Source organism: Sorex fumeus, unplaced genomic scaffold (assembly GCF_029834395.1).
Source record: "Sorex fumeus unplaced genomic scaffold, SorFum_2.1 ptg000044l, whole genome shotgun sequence".
NCBI classification, from domain to species: domain Eukaryota; kingdom Metazoa; phylum Chordata; class Mammalia; order Eulipotyphla; family Soricidae; genus Sorex; species Sorex fumeus.
The window spans coordinates 66,117,514-66,137,456 of NW_026606101.1; the positions used below are offsets into that span (position 1 = coordinate 66,117,514).

General features: G+C 40.1%; 1 protein-coding gene across 2 annotated transcripts in view; it reads left to right on the forward strand.

Annotated features, from left to right (window-relative positions):
- Positions 1 to 19,943, forward strand: part of PPP2R3A (protein phosphatase 2 regulatory subunit B''alpha) — a 173,590-nt gene that overhangs the window by 58,348 nt on the left and 95,299 nt on the right. For both annotated transcript variants that reach the window (XM_056121611.1, XM_056121612.1), the window contains exon 3: positions 6,564 to 8,979. In XM_056121611.1, coding sequence (XP_055977586.1) covers positions 6,988 to 8,979 — 1,992 coding nt within the window. In that variant the 5' untranslated portion in view covers positions 6,564 to 6,987. The remainder of the gene's footprint in view (positions 1 to 6,563; positions 8,980 to 19,943) is intronic.

Genomic DNA, 19,943 nt, shown 5'->3' on the forward strand with positions numbered 1-19,943 from the left:
CGGCCCTTTCCTCCTCGTCCCAATGATTCCCCGAGTTGCCACCCACAAACGGCCTCTCTGGCTCCTGATCAAGCTGCTTAATGGCCATGATCCCAGAGACTCAGAAACAAATCTTGGAACCCAGTGATTTTTGGCAGAAATGCATCCGGACCCCACAATAGGTAACTGTTGTGGGGCCATTTCAGGGGTGAAAGGGTGCTGTCCCTCCGCCTGGTCCCCCTAGGTGGCTCAGTGGCCACCATCCTCCAGAGACCATTGGACAGTCAGGTTTGGGCCCGCAGTGACGAGACACACAGGGCCTCACGGGATGGGTCTGGAGCCAGTCCTTTCCCCCCACCCCAATGAGACCCCAAGTTGCTGCCAACGAACGGCCTATATAGCTCCTGATCAAGCCATTAAATGGCCATGATTCCAAAGACTCAGAAACAAATCACAGAACCCAGTGGCTATTGGCAGCAACGTGTCCAGTCCCTGCAGTAGGTTACTGGTACTGGGCCACCCCAGGTGGGAATAGGTTTCGTGCCTCAGCCTGTTCTTCCTGATGGCCACCATCCTCCAGAGGCCACTGGATAGTCAGGTTTGGGCCCACGGTGACGAGACACGTGGGGCCTCACAGGATAGGGATGGAGCCAGCCCTTTCCTCCCCATCCCAATGAGACCCCGAGTCGCCGTCCACGAACGGCCTCTCTAGCTCCTGATCAAGCTCTTTATGGCCATGATCTCAGAGACTCAGAAACAAATCTCGGAACCCAGTTGCTTTTCGCAGAAATGTGTCCGGATCCCACAGTAGGTTACAGTCGCCAGGCCACCCCATGGGGGAAAGGGTGCTGTCCCTCCATCTGCTTCCCCTTGGCAGCTTGGTGGCTGCCATCTGCCAGAGGCCATTGGACAGTCAGGTTTGGGCCTGCAGTGGCGAGACACGCAGGGCCTCATGGAATGGGGGTGGAGCGGGTCCTTTCATCCCTGTCCCAACGAGACCCCAAGTCGCCATCCACAAATGGCCTTTCTGGCTCCTGATCAAGCTGCTTAATGGCCATGACCCCATGACTCAGAAACAAATCTCGGAACCCGGTGGCTTTTGGCAGAAATGCGTCCAGACCCCGCAGTAGGTTACTGTCACCGGCCATTCCAGGGGGTAAACGGTGTTGTCCCTCCGCCTGCTCCCCCTACGCGGCTCAGTGGGCCATCATCTTTCAGAGGCCATTGTACAGTCAGGTTTGGGCCCACAGTGACGAGACACGCAGGGCCTCATGGGATGGAGATGGAGCCAGCCCTTTCCTTCCCACCCCAACAAGACCGAGTCGCCGCCCACAAACGGCCTCTCTGGCTCCTGATCAAGCTGCTTAATGGCCATGATCCAAGAGACTTCGGAACAAATCTCGGAACCCAGCAGGTTTTGGCAGAAATCCCTTCAGATTTCATTTTCATTTCATCATTTCATCATCCTGTTATTCGTCGATTGCCTCGAGCAGGCCCCAGTAACGTCTCTTTCATCCTAGCCCTGAGATTATATTCAAGGCTATTTAGGAGAGTGAGACCCATCATTGTTACTGGTATTTGGCATATTTGGTATGCCACGGGGAGTTTGCCAGACTCTGCCCTGTGGGCAGGCTACATTCGATAGCCTGCAAGTTTGTCCAATGTAGAAATAAGACAATAAGATGTCATATTTAATGTCAGATTTAATTGTTAAAATTTTGGAATTTCAAAATCGCGTGGCCACTACTGCAGCCACGCGACATCATATGTTATTCATCACCAGCAATAAAAAACAAATTGTCTGCTATTGCCTTTTCAGCAGATCTGAGTGTTGGGGTAAAATCCCATAATAATGGTGGGTCTGGTGTCAAAATATTGAATGTTAATCAAAGTATAGAGAGAGAGTAATGTGGAAATCATCTGCCCCTTAGGTGGGGGGGTGGGGTGTAGGATGGGGGCATACTGGGGTTTTTGGTAGTGGAGAATGGGCACTGGTGAAAGTACGGGTGTTTCATTGTATGACCGAGACTTAGAAACACGGATGCTTTGTAACTGCTCTCACGGTGATTCAATAAATAAAATTATAAAAAATGAAAAAAGCATATATACTTACTATACCACCCAACAATGACACTATTAGTTGTTTACCTAGATAAACAAAAATTATGTCCTCATAAAAGCCTTATGCAAAAATATTTACAGTATCTTAATTTGTAATGGCCCCAAACTTAAAATAACATAAATATCCTTTAATTGGTAAATGAATTAACTAGAATATGGTCATAAAGTAAAATAAAGTAATAAAAGGGACAGGATTATTGATATATAGTGTAAAGTAAACAATTTACAAAATAATGATTTTAAATGTTAAAATGACAGAAGCCTATTTCAAAAGTTATATATGATTGTAATACATAAAACTCTTATGTTTTTATGCATTCCACTCTGAAATCACCCAAACCCCAATTTTGGGTATATAATTCTTTTACTCCATAGGGTTCCATCGTCTCTTTTCTCTCTCATAGTTCCTAAACAAAGATATTTTTCTTAAAGGTAAAGGTAAAGGCCCTCCCATTGATCGTCGATTTACTCGAGCGGGCCCAGGAACGTCTCCATTGGAGACTTTGTTGTTACTGTGTTTGGCATATCGAATACGTGACGGGGAGCTTGCCAGGCTCTGCCGTGAGGGCGAGATACTCTCGGTAGCTTGCCGGGCTCTCCGAGAGGGGCGGAGGAATTGAACTCCGGTCGGCCATGTTGGCCGCGTGTAAGGCAAACGCCCTACCGCTGTGCTATAGCATTCGCCTTACATGCGGCCAACATGGCCGACCCGAGTTCGATTCCTCCGCCCCTCTCGGAGAGCCCGGCAAGCTACCGAGAGTATTCGATATGCCAAACACAGTAACAACAAAAGTCTCCAATGGAGACGTTACTGGGCCCGTTCGAGCAAAATATTTTTCTTAAAAAAATAATAATTCTGGTTGTTTTTTGTTTTGTTTTGTTTTACATAAAAGCATTGTTTGAAACAACAAAAATATAGGTGCTAAGTGCTAGTATACTGCATGGTCACCCATTCCAAGGTGTGTTCAGGGCTCTTGAGACAAAAATCAGGGGTGGGGAGGAGAGGAAGGGAGGGAGGAAGGGAAGTTATAATGCTGGACAACACATCAGTGGTTCCCAGAGATTAGGTTAGAGTGAATGAATGTGTGTATATGAAGAGTAGTGGTGAAGGACTTTGGAGGATGGTGGATCACCCTGCTTATGGTAGTAATTATTATCGAAGGATAAAAAGTAAGGAAGGAAGGCTGGAGCGATAGTCCAGCGGGTAGGGCATTTGCCTTGCATGAGGCCGATCCAGGTTCAATTCCCAGCATCTCATATGGTCCCCCGAGCACTGCCAGGAGTAATTCGTGACTGCATGAGCCAGAAGTAACCCCTGTGCATAGCCAGGTGTGACCCAAAAAGAAGGGAAAAAAAAAGCTTGCCAGGTTCTCTGAGAGGAAGGAGTGAATGCATGTAAAATTGACGAAATCCCAAAGGGCCTGGGTTCAGTTAATAGTACCAACGTCAATTTACTGATTTTGACCATTTGGCATATGATACCATCACTGAAAGAAATTGAAATGAACTGAAAGAAGAATACACAGGGATTCTAAATAACTTTGCAATTTCTGTTTGAATCTAAAATCTCAAAATTATTTCACTGTATCACTGTATCACTGCCATCCTGTAGTTCATCAGTTTGCTCGACCAGTAACGTCTCTATCGTCCCAGTCCTGAGATTTTAGCAGCCTCTCCTTACTCGTCCTTCCCAACGCTGCCATATTGAAGGCTCTTTCATGGTCAGGGGAATGAGGCCCGTTATTGTTACTGTTTTTGGCATATGGAATACGCCACGAGAAGCTTGCCAGGCTCTACCGTGTGGCAGGATACTCTCGGTAGCTTGCCAGGTTCTCCAAGAGGAAATACTATGCCGCTCTCTTCCCGGGAGCTTTGTTTTATAGTCTCTGGATCTTGGCCATTGATAAGATTACATGGTGCCTGGGGGAGTTTGTGGGTGTGACTGCCAAGCTTCTGGAAAACTGGGGGTCTGGGTGATTTTTTACTTGGACATTATTTGCCACATTTAAAATTCCCCTATAGCCTCCTGTGGCTAATGGCAGATATGTCAGTGGAGATAGAAGTACAGACTATTTCCATCAGCCAGAAAGGTTTTTGTTTTTGTTTTTGTTTTTCAGTTTTTGCACTGTCCTCACGCTACCTCAACCCTTGCCTCTATGGCAGACAGTTTCCTTCTTATTCTCTATCTACTTTGGTGCATTATGCTTTGCAATACAGATCCTGAGAGTCCATCATGTTTGGTCCTTTATCTACTTTCAGCACACATCTCCTATGCCAAGCAATCCCTCCAACCATCATTGACTTAGTGATCCCTTCTATATCTCATCTACCTCCTCCCCAGCTCATGAGGCAGGCTTCCAAACATGAAGCAGTATTTCTGGCCCTTGTCTGTCTGTATGGTCTTGGGTATTAGTCTCATATTATGTTGTTTCATATTCCACAAATGATGCAGTCATTCTATGTCCCTCTATTTCTGACTTATTTCACTTAGCATGGTACTCTCCATGACCATTCACTTATAAGCAAATTTAATGACTTCATCTTTACTAACAGCTGCATAGTATCCCACTGTGTAGATGTACCAAAGTTTCTTCAACCAGTCATCTGTTCTCAGGCACTCGGGTTGTTTCCAGGTTCTGGCTATTTTGAACAGTGCTGTAAGCTCCTTTCTTTAAACCGGTTTTCATGCTTTGTTGACTTTAGCCACTTGTTACTCTCTTACTATGTTTGTTTATATCCCACATACTAGAAAGACCATTCCATAATGTAATGTTAAAAATACCAGCACTGTTGATGGCCAGCAAACTGGATGCTCCTCTTTGTTGCTTTCACCTTCCATTTTCTTGTCATTGCCATTACTGCAGCATCCTTCATGCAGTAGTGTCACGCATTCTGTCATTCAACAAATTATATTGACTCGTTTTTTTGAAATATATAGTCTCTCAATGTCTTCCCTGTTACTGTCCTGATCTAAGTCCCCAGGTTAGATGATTTTTTGTGACCCTGAATTAGTTACCCCGTTTCTTTTCTTCCCCTTCTGCATTCTCTTCTAAAGACAGCAGCCAGAATGACCCATTTAAAGCTTTAAGTCTGCTCAGGTATTCTCGTGCCCAGTAGCCGTCAGTTTCCTAGCTCACACAGCACTGAGGCCCAGTACATCATCCTAAGTTAATAGTAACTGCATTGTTTAGATTCTCACCTTCCCTTCTGACCTCGTATTCCACTGTCTTATTCTCTCCGCTTTGGTCATTTTAGCCTTCTTGTTATTCTTGTAGTCAGTCAAGAATGCTTTCACCTCAGGACCTGTTTACTAAGGGTCAATATCTCTCTCTCTCTCTTAGAGGCCTCTCTTCAGATATCAGTAAGGTTTTCTCAGTTGTTCTTCTTTCCATAGCATTCTACCATTCTTTCCAAACCCTGGCCCAGCTTGATTTTTTTCTCTGTAATTTAAATCACCATCTAAGTTATACCTTTTTTTTTGCATGTTGGTATTTTCCTTTCTATATTATCAATTCCATAAGAATAGAAAGGAACTCAGTTTTATTTAATGCTGTATCCCTAATACCTAGCAAGTGCCTGACATATAGCACAGCTCACTGTTTTTGAGTGAATGAATCGATTGAACCTTTTTGGCATGCAAGGACAACATAGTTTAAAAATCTTAATAAAAAAAAGACTAAGTAAATTGTGTACACTTGATGGAAAGAGAGACTACTTTGTTGTGGTAAAGTCTAAGACGATGGTACGAGAACAGTAATTAGGTAGTAATTAGGTTCTCTCTCTCTCTCTCTCTCTCTCTCCCCTCCCCACCTCTCTCCTCTCTCTCTCATTTCCAAACACTGCACTGCACTACACTATCCTCCTGTTGTTCATCGATTTACACAGCGGGCCCAGTAACATCTCCATTGTGAGACTTGTTGTTATTGTGTTTGACATATCGAATACGTCGCAGGTAGCTTGCCAGGCTTTGCCAAGCGAGCGTTGTAAAATCAAGAACAGTCTTTGCTAAGATTAGCTTGATGAAAGTAAAAGGTTAGTGCAAGGTAATAGCCAAAAATAAGGTCAGAGATAAATGAAAGCATATTAAAGTCTTGAAAGTGAGTTCAAGGTGGGTCTGCCGAGATGGGTGCTGGATAGAATACTGTGAATTCTTCAACTGGTAGAATATAAAGGCTATCCTAATCTAAACTGGGGATAAGGAGGATGTGAAGCATAAGAAATATCAAGTCCGAGGCCATTGTAACATGCAGAATTAAGAATGCAGTTCTAGATAGTAAGGAATATAGCAGCCGATGAACCCAGACATAATTTAAGTATCACCCATCAGTAGCGTGACAGAGAATAAGGTTTGATGATGAACTATAAATGTGATGTAAAGGAGGAGGAAATAAAATGGTCTGTCATTACTAATAATTTTTAAATATTTATAAAAACATATTTTCTTTGTTTTCTTTTTATCCTAGGTTTCCCTGTCATCCACAGAAAAATGAATCATTTAAACCTTTGGAGGACTCAATTATAATACTTCAATACTACCAACTAAGATTGATGACAGTAAATTTCTTCACTATAGAACTGCTGAAGAACTAAAAGAAGATATTCTTTTATAAAAAGTTCTATAGTGTGATGATATTACTAAACAAAACTTAAAAACTCAATTATTAAATTATTAGATTTGCTAAGAAAAGCACACATGTGCAGTTGCTACTGTATCTTGACAGTTTTACTAAACCTCAAATTTAGACAGTTCCTTTTGTAGGAAAGTCATTGCAAGAAACCACTGAACAGTGCCATCAGATATATTTCCAGCCAAGTGTTACTTAGGAAAATTTACTTGAAACAACTCCTATAGAATTCCAAATCCCACCACTAAGTGAATTTGATATTATGGCAGCAACTTACAGACTTGTGGTCAGTACTGTGAACCACTATAGCAGCGTGATAATAGACCGGCGTTTTGAACAAGCTATACATTATTGCACTGGAACCTGCCACACCTTCGCCCATGGAGTCGATTGCATTGTGGTGCACCATAGCGTTTGTGCAGACCTCTTACACATCCCTGTGTCTCAGTTCAAAGATGCTGACCTGGACTCTATGTTCCTACCCCATGAAAATGGGTTTTCCTCAGTTGAAGGCGACTATTCCCACCAGGCCCTTATTGGCATACCCAGGATCAGGAAAGGATCTACATTTCAAAACACCTGTAACTTAAAGGACATTGCAGGAGAAGCAATCAGTTTTGCCAGTGGGAAAATAAAGGAGTTTTCCCTTGAAAAACTCAAAAACTCTAACCATGCAGTTTACAAAAAAGGAAGGAAAGTTAAATCTGATTCATTTAATAGGAGGTCAGTTGATTTTGACTTGCTTTGTGGCCATTATACCAGTGACGGGAACTCCCCGTCCTTTGGATTACTTCGGAGTTCCTCAGTTGAGGAAAAATCTTTGTCCCATAGAAGTTCACTTGATTCAAGCCTCACTTCAATGCTTCTTCAGAACATCTCTGAAGAAGACTTAGTCACTCAGATTTTGGAAAAACATAAACTCGATCATTTTTCTCCTGGAACAGACATAAAGATGTGCTTGGACATCTTGCTGAAATGCTCTGAGGATTTGAAAAAATGCACAGACATCATAAAACAGTGCATAAAGAAAAAGTCAGGGAGCAACATCAATGAAGGGAATGGTAATGATGCTATTTCTAGCCCTGAAACTATCTATATGACTGTAATGAGCAGGTTAGCATCATACCTCAAAAAGTTACCATTTGAATTCATGCAGTCTGGGAATAATGAGGCTATAGACTTAACGGAACTTGTCAGTAATATGCCTAGTTTACAATTGACTCCCTTCTCCCCGATGTTTGGCACCGAACAGCCTCCTAAATATGAAGACGTTGTCCAGCTCACAGCCCCTGATGCAGGAAGAGTTCAGGCTATAGAAATGCAAAATGAAAAGCACAATACTAGGAAAATAGATAATACAAAACCCATTCCAACCAATTCAGTGAATTCCTTATATAATTTAGAGAAAAATGATCCCAAATCTTTAAAAGATACCCAGCATCCATCACAGTCATTAACCATAAATCCTTTAGAAAATTCTTCTGCTAATGTAATAGATACCCTTTTTATTGAAGAAGAGTCTGATGGTGAGAAAGCATTAGCTAAAGGACAAAGGACAGAGAATGGACTCAGTCAGGAATCATTAAAGGAAAATAAAGATAAAGCAGAATTTTCAGATCACAGTGCTCATCTGAAGAAAGGTCCTGCCTCAATGCAGACTGAAATTGCTAAGACGATATATAAGAAGCCAGTTGCTGATTTACCTGAGGAAAATTTTAAATCAAAAGTTGCTAAAGTTGAAGAGGGAGACCACAGAGATTTCATGAATCCAAATAGTCAGGAAGAAATAGATAAGTTATTAATGGACTTGGAATCTTTTTCACAGAAAATGGAGACCTCTCTAAGAGACCCTCTTGCCAATGGTAAAAGCTCCAACCCTGCAAATAGTCATAGTCCATTGACTGGTCAGAGTCCTGTAGACTTTGGATCTAAATCTAAAATCTCTTCACCCATGGAAAAAGTCTCACCCTCCTGTCTGACAAGAATTATTGAAACCAATGGACATAAAATAGAGGAAGAGGATCGAGCCCTCTTACTGAAAATTCTAGAAAGTATTGAAGACTTTGCTCAAGAACTAGTTGAATGTAAATCAGGCAGAGGAAGCCTCTCACAAGAAAAGGAAATGATGCAGATTCTTCAGGAAACTTTGACAACATCTTCCCAGCCCAATTCAATCTGTAGAAGTTCCCCTGTTGATGATAAGGCTAAAGATGCTACAGTGGTTTTGATTCAACAGACACCAGAGGTGATCAAGGTAAGACCTCAAATTCTTGAGTCCCAACAAGCCTCAAAAGGTAAAGGTAAAGGCCCTCCCGTTGATCGTCGATTTGCTCGAGCGGGCCCAGTAACGTCTCCATTGGAGACTTTGTTGTTACTGTGTTTGGCATATCGAATACTCTCGGTAGCTTGCCAGGCTCTCCGAGAGCCTCAAAAGAAACACCTTAAATGATTGCACAGTTTATAAAAACAGATTATGTCCACCATTTTTGTTCTGTTAAAGCTCTTGTCCTAGACTAGGAATGGTTTCACTCAGTCACTATAAAATGTTTGAATCAAGCTGATTGATTTCAAGTCTCATCCCCACTCTCTTTCTAGCTCTATGATCAGAGAAAAATTACTTTGCCTTAATATCCTCACCTATACATTGGAGATAAAAAGGATAAAGATTAACTTAAGTATATGAAACATAATCAAGTTGGGTTGCACAAAGATACTTAATACAGTCATATGGCACTTCACCAGAGGGATACATTATGAGAAATATGTCATTAGTGAATTATAATCATGTGAATGTTCTAGAATAAGCACAAACGTAGCCTGCTACAAGCCTAGGCTATGTGGTGTAGCCTGTTGGAACGACAGTCATCTATGCATCTTGACTGAAACAGTATTAATCAGTATATGGTTATATTAGTCCTCAACTTCCCCAGTCAATCCTCAGAGTTGTTGTTAATGCATTTCTGTGATTATAAATGCAGTGTTGAGTACAGAAAAAAGGGGGGGGGGCATTTTAACTGGATTAAAATCTAGTGGCAACAAAATGTTTTTGCCCAAAACAGTATATAAGCATTTTAACATTACTCTGAATGTATCATTAGTATAATAATCCTTCAAAGAAAAGAAGGTAAAAACTAGACTTTGAAATTTACCTAGAAACTGGTAATCTCAGGAAGGAAGTATCACTCCATTTGTATACGTTTTTTAGCTCAGAGAAATTTCTTACTCATTTTACATATCACAACATGAATTAACAAGAAACTCAGCTCCATATTGGGGGCTGGGCTGGAGCAATAGCACAGCGAGTAGGGTGTTTGGCTTGCACACGGCTGACCCGGGTTCAATTCCCAGCATCCCATATGGTCCCCAGAGCACCGCCAAGAGTAATTCCTGAGTGTAGAGCCAGGAATAACACTTGTGCATTGCCGGGTGGGACCCAAAAAGCAAAAAAAAAAAAAAAAAATCATATCACTCAGATTGGTTCTTCTTCTGGAATAATTAGTTAGTGAATTCAATGAAAGGGGAAGGAAGGGATAATACTTCCATATGCTTTATCCATATTCCAAAATGCTTTATCTCATACATGACATACAGTATCCCTTCTACTCATAATTATTCCAACTCGAAGTCTAAGAAATAGAAGAAAATACAGACTATTTGTTGAATACTATCTCTAGCACATGAATATACTAGAGATTTTATATATATATATAATATATATATATATATATATATCTGTGAGAGTGAATTCATACCTAAAGACAAATTAGTAAAACACTTTGAAAAGTAATGATATGGATGGAAGAGAGACTACAGAGATTAAGGCACTTGCTCTGTGCTTTGCTGACCCTAACTGGATCCCCAGCTCTATCTACAGTTAGCCAGCCACTATCAGGAGTGATCTCTGAAAATAGAACCATGTGTAAACCCTAAGTACCAGCAGATGTGGTCCTAAAACAAACAAAATTAATGACATGCTTTGTTTAGAGATAACCAGAGTTATACAAAATGTATGAAGTAATACATGGATATATTAAATCAATCTTCAGAAGTGTGGTTAATTCCTTAGGGAAGAGGGGAAGGGTACACTGGGGGACTCTGTAATTTTAGTAATGTTCTATCCCATAATCTGGGTGATGTGTCATAAATATTTTACCATTAATTTGCACGATTTTAGTGTATTAAATGGTCCTCCCCGTCCTCCCGTTCTTCCCGTTGTTCATCAATTTGCTCGAGCGGGCCCAGTGAGACTTGTTGTTACTGTGTTTGGCATATTGAATACGTCACGGGTAGCTTGCCAGGCTCTGCCGAATGTATTAAATAGTCTTTTTGAAAATCATTTGGCTATTAGTGATAGCATTTATGTGATATGCGGCCAAGTTTAAAACAACAATTGCATATTTTAGCATTCTCATTAGTATTCTTTTTTGATGGGAAAAGTTGAACTTTGTGATGAGAGGAATAATTTTTTTAGGGTAGTTTTGTTGGAGAGAAGGGGTGGTATGAGAGAGAGAGAGAGAGAGAGAGAGAGAGAGAGAGATGAGTAATTTTTGTCTCTTACTAGTTTTGCGGCTATTGTTCTTCTGTGTGCTTTGTTAGTTACCATGAAAGTAAAATTTTAAATAACACATTGTTAACATTATTAAATAGTAATTTGCTTCCAAATAGCCTTCACATTCACTAAGTTGTTAATCCTCCTTATGAGTCTCCTCATTCATTGACTTACAGATGATAATATCTTTAGTTAACTTGGGTCAATGCTGGGGATAGGAACAATGAAAATTAATGACAAAAAATAAGAAATTTTTCATTACATAGGTAACACTGATGTGCCTAATATTTTATAAAGGAAAGAAAATACCTCTGTAACAGCCTCACAACGATAATAGCATAGTAAGGGCTAGCAGTTTGTAAGATAAGTCAGGCTAAGACATTCAAATGCATTATCTCACTTTTCTCCATAATAAGCCCATTTTTTACCAAAAAAAAAAAAAATTCACCTACTCTGATGATCCCAAAAAAATATCACAACCATTATAGTCAGAAATTCTTACCGTAATACAGTGTGTTGAATTCCATTGTCTCTGAAAAAAAAGAAAACAAAATTCTAAGAGTCAGAATATAAAAAGTAGAAAATGAGAAGCTGAAACCCTGACTCAGGCCCCAGCAGCCCTTTTCCTGAGTGCCTGCAAAGGCTCGGGAGAGGTGCCCATGACAGCTCCTGTCTCAGGACCATACTCCAGAATGCCACACTGAGCTCCAAACAAGGTCCCAATATTTTGCCAAGTATGTACTAAAATAAAAATCTTGTTAAAAGATTTTCCCATTAGTCTGTTAAATGAGTTCCAAAGATCATAAAATATGATAAAATATGATAAAATGAACTTTTCTTCTTGATAAAAATGCAAAAGACAGCTCATTTTTAGAAAGCTATTTTAAAGAGTCAGGTAATATAAAACTTTTTGTTTGTTCATTTTTTTGTCTTTTTTTACCTTTCCCACTGGTGCCCAGGGTTTACTCCTGGTCCTATGCTCAGAGATGACTTCTGGTGGGGCTCTGTGACCATATACAGAACCAGCAGTATAATCTGGGTTACTTGCATAAAAGCAAGTGTTTACTCTGGTACTCTCTCTGGCCCCAATATAAGACATTTAATTTGCATAATGCAAGAAAACCTAACCATTCTTCCTGACTCAGTGCCTCCCTGCTAGTTTTTTTATTTTAACTGTTTTTCCCCCCTTCTGATGAACTATTTTTTGTCTTTTTTCTTTTTGGGTCACATGCAGCAATGTACAGGGGTTACTCCTGTCTCATGCACTCAGGAATTACTCCTGGTGGTGCTCAGGGAATGATGGGATGCTGGGAATCTAACCCAGGTCGCCTGCGTGCAAGGCAAACGCCCTACCGCTGTGCTATCTTCTCCAGCCCCTCTCATTAATATCTTAATATCTAATTCAAAATAAATTCTAAGAGTGAGAAGAATTTGTTTTGCAGGTGTAAATGAAGACTAAGACTCTATTGGAAGAGCAAAGTAAATAAAAAGTACAAGGAAGATATTGAGAGTTTTCTAAAGAGAGTAGATCAGGTAGGGTCAGCGCCCTGGGGCTCATGTCCACATCTGATCTGCCAAATGTGTTTATAAATAGTTTCATTGGATCACAGTTGCATCCATTTATTTATGTATGGTCTGTGACAGCCTTTGTGCCCACCTGCTGGGCTGGATAATTACAACAGATATAAAGCATAAATATTTACTGTTTATGCCATTTGCAGCTGATGTTTACTGACTCCCAATCTAGATATTTTTATCATAGCTCAGCAAAACTGTATTCACTTTTCATAAGGTTTGGTTGATGTTTGCTTAAAACATTGGGAAGATTTGAAACATCATTAAATATGAATAACTAGCAAAAACTCCCAGTGGTTGATAACAGAAATAGAAAAATAAATAACCCCAGAATTTTAAAGATCATCATGAGTTTTGATCATGGGTCCTGATCTACAGAATTTTTCTCCTCCATTAATGCTTATCTCTGTATACTCCTTTTTTTAAAAAAATAATTTATTTATTGAATCACTGTGGGAAAAGTTACAAAGCTTTCAGGTTTAGGTCTCCATCATGCAAATATCAAACACATTTCCCTTTACCAATACTTATTTTTCTCCACGAAGAACCCCAATAAACCTCCACCCCCACCCCTCCCAATGCCTGTGAGGCAGATGAATTCTAGTTAACACTCTATCTACTTTGACTAGATTCATTGTTTCGATAAAAAATGCACCATTATTATTTAGAGTTTACCCCCCCCCCAAATCAGACCTGCTGAAAAGGCATTGTGAAATGATTTGCTTTCTACAGCTGGGTTCAAGAATTAAATGATGTTATTTAATTGACTATTGCGGCCTATAGTCAATTTAACCGGCTATTGCGGCCACGCGGTTTTGGATTTCTGCTGTTTACTTATTAACCCTGTAAGTATTTCTACTGAGAGTCAGATAATTAAGAGATTGGTTTCTGTGCTCTGGAGTCATGGCCGTGCCGGAGAGCCGCTCGTGGGGGGCAACTGGTGACCTTGGTAGGGCATGAAGGATGAGCCGGGAACGCCCCCCTTCCCGTGAGGTTTTAGTCGCCCCATCATCACCGGCTCATACCTGGCTCTCCACAAGGCTCCCATGTGGCTGCCATCTTTCTTTCCAGAGAGTTGTATTCTCCTTTTAAGACAGATTTTTTATCTGCATCTTAAGTCCCGTTCTGTGTGAAGTTATCATTAACTAGTGAATGGGTATTCAGTATGTGCAAAGTGAAGGGAAACAACCCTTTAGGTTCTGGAATAGCTGAGGTGTGCAGATGGCCTGAGTGAGCTGAACAAACTGAAAGAACAGCTTGTGAAGAAGGGAAGAGGGCATGTGGCTGAGGTCTCTGAGGGTTTCATGAATGGATTGTTGAGGACAAATTTTGACATTGGTGATACTACACTTTTTAAAAGCACTTAATTTGGTAATTCATATAATAAATGATTTCTTAATTTTACGTTTTATCACCACCAGCAGGTGGAATTGCAGTCATTTTTGGTCTGTTTTCATTCTTATAGGCTAATAGCCTTTTAATAGGTCAAAACAGTATACCCTAATCACCCCTGAAAATTATTTATTTTTTCACGATTTTAGTAAAAGCAGAGGCAAGAAAATATTACATTATTACTTGCCTTAATTGAAAATATAGAAGTGCGGGGGGAGGGGAAGGGGTTGCAGAGAGATAGTACAACAGGCAGGGCACTTGCCTTGTTTGTAGCTGATCTGAGTTCAATTCCTGGCACCCCATATGGTTCCCTCCGACTCCATGTAGTGAGCCCTAAGCACTACCAGTATGACCCCAAATCCAAAAATGTATTATTTTTAGTTTTTAAAGAAAATATAAGGAGGGGCTGGAGCAATAGCACAGCAGGTAGGGCATTTGCCTTTCATGTGGCCAACCCGTGTTCAACTCCCAGCATCCCAAATGGTCCTCCAAGCACCGCCAGTAGTAACTCCTGAGTGCATCAGCCAGGAGTAGCCCCTGTGCATCACCAGGTGTGACCCAAAAAACAAACAAACGAACAAAAAAAGAAAATATAGGGAGGGGCTGGAGTGATAGTACAGCGGGTAAGGTGTTTGCCTTCCACACAACCAACCTGGGTTCAATTCCCAGCATCCCATATGGTCCCCCAAGCACTGTCAGGAGTAATTCCTGAGTGCACAGTTACACAGGATGGGTGTAACCCAAAAAGCAAAAATAAATTTATTAATTTAATTTAATTTTTAAAAAAAGAAGAGGAAAATATAGGAAGTGGAGGGGACTCTTTCATTTTCATTTCATTTCATCATCCTGTTATTCGTCGATTGCCTCGAGCAGGCCCCAGTAACGTCTCTTTCATCCTAGCCCTGAGATTATATTCAAGGCTATTTAGGAGAGTGAGACCCATCATTGTTACTGGTATTTGGCATATTTGGTGCGCCACGGGGAGTTTGCCAGACTCTGCCCTGTGGGCAGGCTACATTCGATAGCCTGCAAGTTTGTCCAAAGTAGAAATAAGACAATAAGATGTCATAAAAAAGGGGACTCTTTATTGGAGGAAAAATTTAAGGTAAATAAAAAACAAATTATTAAGCTATACTATAATATTTGTCTAATGAAATCTTACAAATTTCAATCAATTGAGGTTGAAATATGAATTGCTAAAAATTGCAAATTAAGATTTACAATGTCTTTTTAAAGATATATTGATTTCATGATTGAAGAGGAAAACAACTGTCAAAATATTGGCAAGTGTGCACTTTAGTTGGACTCAATTTCAATAAAAGTGACAAAGATAAGATGGTTAATACGCTACTGGCACACACAGTGGAGGTTGCCATCGCTCAAATATAGTTTCTAAATATGTGACATAGTTATAATTCTTCATTTAAACCTGTTCAGTTTTGCTATTGTTGGTCTTTTGGGGGGGGGGGGTTGGGGGGGTTGTAAGTAAAATAGTTTTATTTAGGTACAGATGAGGAGAGAAACACATACAAGAGACAGTCCTGAATAGCTTTTAGGAATGGTTTTATATGGATATTCTCCAACTGGCCTTGGCCTGGACTTCTCCACATGCATAAAAGTTAATCTGTGTTCAAAGTGTACAGTGGATGGGACATTTGCCTCGCATATAATCAACCCAGGTTTGATTCTTGATACCCCATAAGGTTTCCCAAGCACAGCCAGGAGTGATCCCTGAGTACCACCAGTATGGCCCTAAAATCAGCAGAAAAAAGAGTTGGTTTGGGTGTTGTTTCAAGGGAAGAACTTTGAAGTTTTGGTGGTTTTCTCCTGTAGTTGTCACAGCCTTTTGTGCCTCAGGGAACTTCTCCTTTCCTGAGAAGGAGATGAATCAGATATGGCAGACCTTTCTGGGGAGCTGGGTGGGGGCGGGGAGGTTGTTAGTCTGAGAGATGAGCTCTTTACTGTGATGTAAAATAGAAAGAATGGATTCCATGAGAGATCAGTGAAGTGCTGCAGGAGGTCAGAGCAAGGAGCACTGCATCCCTCATCAAAGAGGTTTTTTTCTGGAAGATACAGCATTTATTGAATTATATGGATATAAAGACCATGCTCTCTTTTGGGGGGAGGGTCATACCCGACAATGCTTATGAGTTACTCCTGGTTCTGCACTCAGGAATTACTCCTGGTGATGCTGGGGGACCATATGGGGTGCCGGGGATTGAACCCAAGTTGTCCGCGAGCAGGACAAATGCCTCCCCACCGTGCTATTGCTCCAGTCCTGAGACCATGCTCTTAATCAGTAATTTACTTATGTCTTAGCTGCTGGGTTCTCATGGTGTTAATGATATGCTATGCAGGTTAGAAGTTTATTTCTCACAGTGACTTGGGTCATTTTTATTCTTTTCCACGACATCAATTCTTCCACGATCTAATCCTCTCCATCTATCTTGGATATATGCCTTTGGTTTTTGAGGACACCAATAAGTGAAGTTAGATGGATATACAATGAATGCATTATTTCTCTCCTACTTAAACTCCTGGGTAGTCTAATCTTGATGTCCAAAGGCAGCAAAAAAAAATTGTTAAACAGAATTTTCCATTCAAGTTAGTATAAAATAAATATCAGACTTCTCTACTTACATTGTTGTGAATTCCAGTAATAGAATTGATACTGATAAGATCAAAGGGTGAGAAGAGTAAAGATAAGAACTCTTCCCTAAAATTTTTTTGTTTTCATTTTTTTTCTGTTGTCCAAAAAGAATTTTTATATCCTTTCTAACAACTTGATTTGTATTCTCTTTTTTTTTGTGATATCTGGTTCCCAAATCCACACGTGATAAAAATGAGATATTAGTATGGACGATGCAAGGAAATTAGTAAATCTCCCTCAAGCTTCCGTGTCTGTACCACTACCTTCTATTAACCTTTAATTAGCAAATGGGAGCATTAAATGTCCTTTTTGGAAGGGGTTAGAAGAGCATACCTAGGGATACTCAGGGATTACTTCTGACTCTGCACTACTCAAGAATCACTTCTGGCTATTGAGGGGCCATATGGGATGCCAGGGATCAAACCTGGGTCAGCCACGTGCAAAGCAAGTGCCTTTCCCACTGTACTATTGCTCTGGCTCTGAATGGCCTTTTCTTGTATCATCAAGCATAGCAGTGAATGAACAGTCAATTGAAGGGACTTTTGCTTGCCTGCTTTGCCCTTTCTCAAAGGAAACTCTGCTCATTTGCTGTGGGCACTTTCCTGCTCCTATTTCTCAGAAGTAGACATACAGAGGACTTGACATGGGCCAGGGATGTTACTCAGTAGTACAGCACACGCCATGCATGCACGAGTTTTGTTTCTAGCACCACACCCTGCAAAAGACCTGACATTAGGGCCTTCGTGTTGGAAATAAAAGTAGTGCTTCATCAGGGCTCACATTCCTCACTCGTCTCTGACCTCTTCATGCCTCTAGCTTTTAGCACCTAAAAAAACTTGTGTCCTAAGGAAGGGTCCTGTCATATTTCCTAAACGGAGGAGATTGTCCCATTAAGCACAAATTATTTTACGCTTCTATAAATAAAGATGTCTAGATTTTAGACTGTGGTGGACATTTTGAGGGTGCCCTCTTGTTCCCTATTGTCCCCCCCCAGGGCCATTACAGTACTTCCAAATACCAGCTGTTTGATTGTTTGAAAAGGCATTGAATCTTAATTCTAAACACCTAGTAACATTCTTGACAAACTTCATGTTTTAATTTGAAGGCAAGTAATGAAAGAGGAAGAATATTCTAAGCAAGAGAGAAAGCAATAAAAACACATTAAAACTGCTTAGCTCCAAGAGTAGATTAGTAAATCCTGTAGAAACAAATGAGAAGTATTAGATCAGTGGATTTTCTTCTAATCTTCTCTGAACCATGGTATTTGTTGAAAGTTTTTAGGTAAGATTTTTTATAAGTGGAGCGCACCATAGCTTGGAAAAAAAATTGCAAACCACAAGTTTAGACATAAGCTCAGTGTCCACATTACAAAGTGTTGTCAGAATGTCTGGAAAGGGAACCAAGAAAGAGCTAACTTAATTTGCAATAAAGAGTGAAAAACAAAATATTTAATTCTCACAGAATTAAAGGTAAAGGAAATAAGATCGTTTGGGTTTTTTGCTGTTTGTGTTTCTTTTAGAAGTAGAAAACAAATATTGATTAAATAATATCATTAGGGATGGAAACATAATACAGGGGTTAAGTCTGTTGCCCTACTTATGACTAACTCTAGTTTGATTCTCCTCCACTGCCTCATCCCCTCACACCATCCAGTATGACCCGCAATGCCAAAATAAATAGTGTCATTAGAAAATTAACATTAAAGTCTTTAGACTTGAAAGTTTAGATAATAATAAATGACTAAATTTGACAAATGCTTAATGTCTGACAAAGTAATAGAATATTTCTAATTTTTGAAATGATTTGATTAAAACTAAAAATATCCTCACAAGAATACAGCTCGGTGGTAGAGCAGCTGCCTTGCATGTGTGAGGCCCTGGGTTTGAGCAGTCCCACTGTACAAAAAAGAGAATATTTTTTATTTCACAAAACACCATATAAAAATTACTAAAAATTTTTTTATTTATCAACATTTGAAGATGAAAGTTTGCCTTATTCCATCTTTTGACTTAGATATCCTTAAGGAGTTTTGGATGTTTTGCTTCTGGTCAAATAAGAAACAAACTGTTCTTAAAATTAGAGTCTCCAATTTTAAGTGCAGCTTGTTCTTCTCATAAAATATTAAATAGCAAAATAAAAAAATTTTAAAGTTAAAATGTTCTCATAGATCCAAGATGCATTAAGTCATTGTTCTTTGATCATCTTTAGTACCATTATTAAGCCAGATTGCCCCCCTCTCCCCAGTTATATGTCTCTAAAGTTTCTTTCCTTTAATTTTTGCTAGTTTTTTGGGGGGGCCACAGTAGGTGGTGCTCAAGGCTTACTTCTGGCTCTGCATTCAGGGATCATGCCTGGTGGAGCTTCAGGGACCAAATGTGGTTCCAAGGATAGAACCGGGTTAACTGCATGCAAGGCAAGTGCCTTACCTTCTATATTGCCTCTCCAGCCCCTAAAGCTTCTTTCTTAACCAACACCTTAGCAATCTTCAAATGTATCCAGGTTCATAATCATTTCAAAAAGTATGATTAATGATTAAGTTTAAAAAAAAAAAAGTTTTGGTTAAATTAACTAAGACCAGAGGCCAGAAAGCACAGGAGTTAGGGCTCTTACTCCGCACACACGGCTGGCCTGGTTCCCGTCACCAGCACTGCAGACGGTTCCCTGAACACTGATTGTGATGCCTGAGCACAGCCAGGTGTGTCCCTAACCATCAATACCATCCCACCCCCCAAAAAAAAATTAATAAATATTTTTATTTATCAATATTTGAAGGTGGAAGTTCACTTTATTCCATCTTTTGACTAGGTATCTTTCAAGAGTTTTTGATATTTCACTTGTCAAACAATAAGCTGCTCTTAAAATGAGAGTTTTCAGATTCTCTGCGCAGTTTGTTCTTTTCATAAAATATTAAATAGCAAATTCAAAAATTGCCCTGTGTGAAGAAAGTGGTGTGTGTGGCTTGACACCTTCCATACTCTTGAGTTTGAGAAGTTCACACTCTGAGAAGTTACTATTTTAAGTCCGGCTGTAATGTTTCTAACTTGGGTACCCA